Below are 3,756 nucleotides of genomic sequence, written 5' to 3'. Positions count from 1 at the left end.
AGTTAGGACCAATTAGCTTTCACTTAACACTGACCGCTGTTTGCCAATTAGGAAATTAGGAACGGGGCGGAAACCCCCGGGAAAGTCCCGCCCGCGTGAAAGTTTTGACCAATGAAATTGCTTTGCAAACTTGTAACCAATCCGCTTAAACCAACTACCAACGGCGTGTGCTCACCCTATAGATTTGTGTAACAGCTTGGGCTCAGGGCTCTCTGACCCGCACCACTGCATTGGTTGCGGCAGAAAGTCCTGGCTCGAGTCAGTAATAAACTTCCCTTCCTGCGAGTTGCATTGTCTTGGAGGCCTTCTCTGTTCCCGCCCGGGGATTCAGACATCAGGCATAACATTTGGGGGCTCGTCTGGGATCCCTTTACCGGGGAAAGAGAACACTTCCAGGACAGAGGGGAAGGATAGATAATAGCACTGGTGCTCAGGAAAACTCAGGGGGCCCGAAAACCCAGCGCTGTGTTGTCAGCAGTCCGTGTGTTTGTCTTTGGCTCTCTGTGTTAGTGTGTGTGTGCTGGCATTGTCTCAGGCAGGACAGGAGAAGTTCAGTGTAAATCCAGGGCCCTGCTGTGAAGCAGGAAGGTGTCTGGCACAGGAAGTCCAGTGTAAATCTGGGGCCCTGCTGTGAAGCAGGAAGTTATCTGGCACAGGAGAAAGCTTTCTATCTGGTGAGAAATCTCAGGGGGCCCAAAAACTCAGCGCTGTGTTGTCGGCCAACGTTTGTCTGTCCGTGTGTTTGTCTTCGGCTCTCCGTGTTTGTCCGTGTTTGTGTGTGTGCCGGCATTGTCTCTGGTCTCATTCTGCCTTCAACTCCTGCTCTCTTCAGGAGTTTCAGTGAACAGGCAAACGGTTGTGGGTGCAATTGATGAGTCCTGGCCAGGGCTACACTCTGGCGGACTCTGAAGGCCCTACAATAAGTGAGACTCAGTAACTAGAAGCCCGACCAGGTGAAACCCTCCTTTCACTACGATTGTCAGCAGCTGTTGCACCACAGAAGAACGGGAGCGAATTCTGGCAGAAGTGCGGAAACGGGTCCCAGGGGCCGACGGGAGGCCAACCGCCCAGCCTCATCTCATGGACGAGGGGTTTCTTCTGTTGCAGCCTAACTGGGATTTTGAGCGAGCGGAAGGTAGGGAGCGTCTTCGAGTGTACCGCCAGACTCTGATGGCAGGCCTGCAGGCCACAGCAAGAAAGCCGACAAATTTGGCAAAGGTAAATTTAGTCCTATGGACCCCCAGGCTGAGGAGTCACGCGCTGCAGTTCTGTTAGTGTTTGTAAATCAGGCAGCCCCAGATATTAGGAAGAAATTACAAAAGATAGAGAGGTTGGGAGAACAGACAATACAGGATTTATTGAAAGCAGCTGAAAAGGTATTTAATAATAGGGAGACCCCAGAAGAAAGGGAAGAACGAATTCAACAGGAGGAAAGCAAATTAGCTGAGAAGATCAGGAAGGAAGATAGAGAATATAGAATGAGGGAAAACCGGAAGAACCAGAGGGAGCTAGCCCAGATTCTTTTTGTGGAGATAAAATCTGGAACAGAATCGAGGGAACCTCGAGACCTCTGGACGGGAGAAAAACAGAAACCAAAAAGGCAGGCCCTAAAGAAAGATCAGTGCACCTACTGCAAAGAACAGGGGCACAGGAAAAACGAGTGCCCTAAGAGGGACCCGAGGAGAGGAATGACCCAGAGAGAGAGAATCTCCCCTGGAACTCGAGTTCTATATGTGGGGGAAGACAGTGACTAGGGGAGTCAAGACTTAGCACCCCTCCCCGTGTCCTGGTTATATGTTGGATAATTGCAGTCATGAGGAACTGGAAAATTCTGCGGAAGATTACATGTTAGATCTGAGGTGTGGGGACCCTGAAAATCTGGAATGTTTTCCTATTAGCCTGTCAAATGTAGGCTTTGTACCTCTCTATGGTGGAGATCAGACCCAGAAAGTTGCTTGCCACCCAGAGGTCCTTCTGCTACACAAATAGCCCGGCAAGAGGTCACCTGTTTGGGGTATAAGATCAGGCAGGGGCAAAGGTGGCTAACCCAGGCCATGAAGGAAACAATATTGCAGATACCAGAGCCCAAGACCCCCCGCCAGGTAAGAGAGTTTCTGGGGACTGTTGGATATTGCAGACTGTGGATCATGGGGTTTGCTGAGAAGGCCTGGCCAAACTGGACTTGGACTGAGCCAATGAAACAGGCTTTCCAGACACTCAGACGGGCCCTACTAGAAGCCCCAGCCCTTGCCCTACCTAACCCAAATAAGCCATTCCAGCTGTTTGTAGCTCCATGATTGCAGCGAGATACTGGCTGAGGCCCTGGCGGCATGAAAAGACTTAACTGATGTACCCCCAGACAACAGTGAGCTAGTATGGTTCACCGATGGGAGCAGCTATGTAAAAGATGGGCAAAGGAAAGCGGGAGCCACCATGGTAGAAGAGTACACCTGTGAATATGGCTCCGTGAAGTTTTATGCACTGTGTGGCTTTGGTGGGGTCTTAAGTTGTGGTCTGTATGCAGGTGGACCCACAGAAGCCTTAATGGATTTTCAGTTACACTCAAAGAGGATGGTTTCCGTGGTTTGGCCAAAGGATGGGCCCCAACCCTCATTGGCTACTCCCTGCAGGGGCTCTGCAAGTTTGGCTTTTATGAAGTACACCATGATGAAGTTTGCCTGCCCTGAACGTACTGTTGAAGCATTGTACAAGTTTGTGGTTCCCAAGCCCCGAAGTGAATGTTCAAAGCCAGAGCAGCTGGTTGTCACATTTGTGGCAGGTTACATAGCTGGAGTCTTCTGTGCCATTGTTTCCCACCCTGCCAATTCCATGGTGTCTGTGTTGAATAAAGAGAAGGGGAGCAGTGCCTCTCAGGTCCTCAAGAGACTTGCATTTAAAGGTGTATGGAAGGGACTCTCTGCCTGCATCATCATGATCGGCACTCTGACTGCACTACAGTGGTTTAAGGTCTATTTCAGGCTCCCTCGCCCTCCTCCCCCTGAGATGCCAGAGTCTCTGAAGAAGAAGCTTGGGTACACTCAGTAGATAAATGAAAGCAAATATGGACTGAATCTGCGTGTTCATCAGTGTTTGAGGAAAATGCAACTGGACGAGAGATAATCCAGGCTAGCAAAGCATGCCAGCTGATGAGGACAGGGAAAAAGCAGCACACGGGAACGAGGTACCGAGGGGAAGAGCCAGGGCAACACTGGGAGATAGATTTCACTGAGGTAAGGCCAGGCAAGTACAGGTATCGCCATCTGTTGGTTCTGGTAGATACCTTCTCAGGGTGGGTGGAAGCCTTCCCCGCTAAGGGAGAGACAGCAATAGTGGTTGCTAAAAGGATCTTAGAGGAGATAGTGCCTAGGTACGGGCTACCAGTGACTATGGGCTCTGATAACGGACCTGCCTTTGTGAGTCAGATTGTACAAGGGCTGGCTCAAGCTCTGGGGACGAATATAATCCCCAGAGCTCAGGACAGGTTGAGAGAATGACAAAGTTGGCAATAGAGACTGACGGGGACTGGGTGACTCTACTTCCCTTCGCACTCTTTTGGGCACGTAACACTCCTTATAAGCTGAATCTTACCCCTTTTGAGATTCTGTATGGAAGACCCCCTCTTGTGTATTAGAACCTAGATGGAAAGGCCCTTATGTTATTCTCCTTACCACTCCTACTGCTGTCAAGGTCGACGGGATTGGACCCTGGGTTCACTGCAATCACGTGCGGCAAGCCACGCCAGAAGAACAGGAAAAA

General features: G+C 50.5%; 1 protein-coding gene across 1 annotated transcript; it reads left to right on the top strand.

Annotated features, from left to right (window-relative positions):
- The first annotated feature begins 2,433 nt into the window (after positions 1-2,433).
- Positions 2,434-3,052, top strand: LOC133065306 (solute carrier family 25 member 3-like). Its single transcript, XM_061156108.1, has one exon. It carries the CDS (start codon positions 2,434-2,436, stop codon positions 3,043-3,045), a length of 612 nt encoding a protein of 203 aa, XP_061012091.1. The 3' UTR covers positions 3,046-3,052.
- The last annotated feature ends 704 nt before the right edge of the window (positions 3,053-3,756 follow it).

The sequence above is a fragment of the Dama dama genome, chromosome 11, assembly GCF_033118175.1.
Source record: "Dama dama isolate Ldn47 chromosome 11, ASM3311817v1, whole genome shotgun sequence".
Taxonomy (NCBI): Eukaryota; Metazoa; Chordata; class Mammalia; order Artiodactyla; family Cervidae; genus Dama; species Dama dama.
The sequence above is the reverse complement of the archived record's forward strand: the minus strand, read 5'-3'. Positions and strand labels throughout refer to the sequence as shown.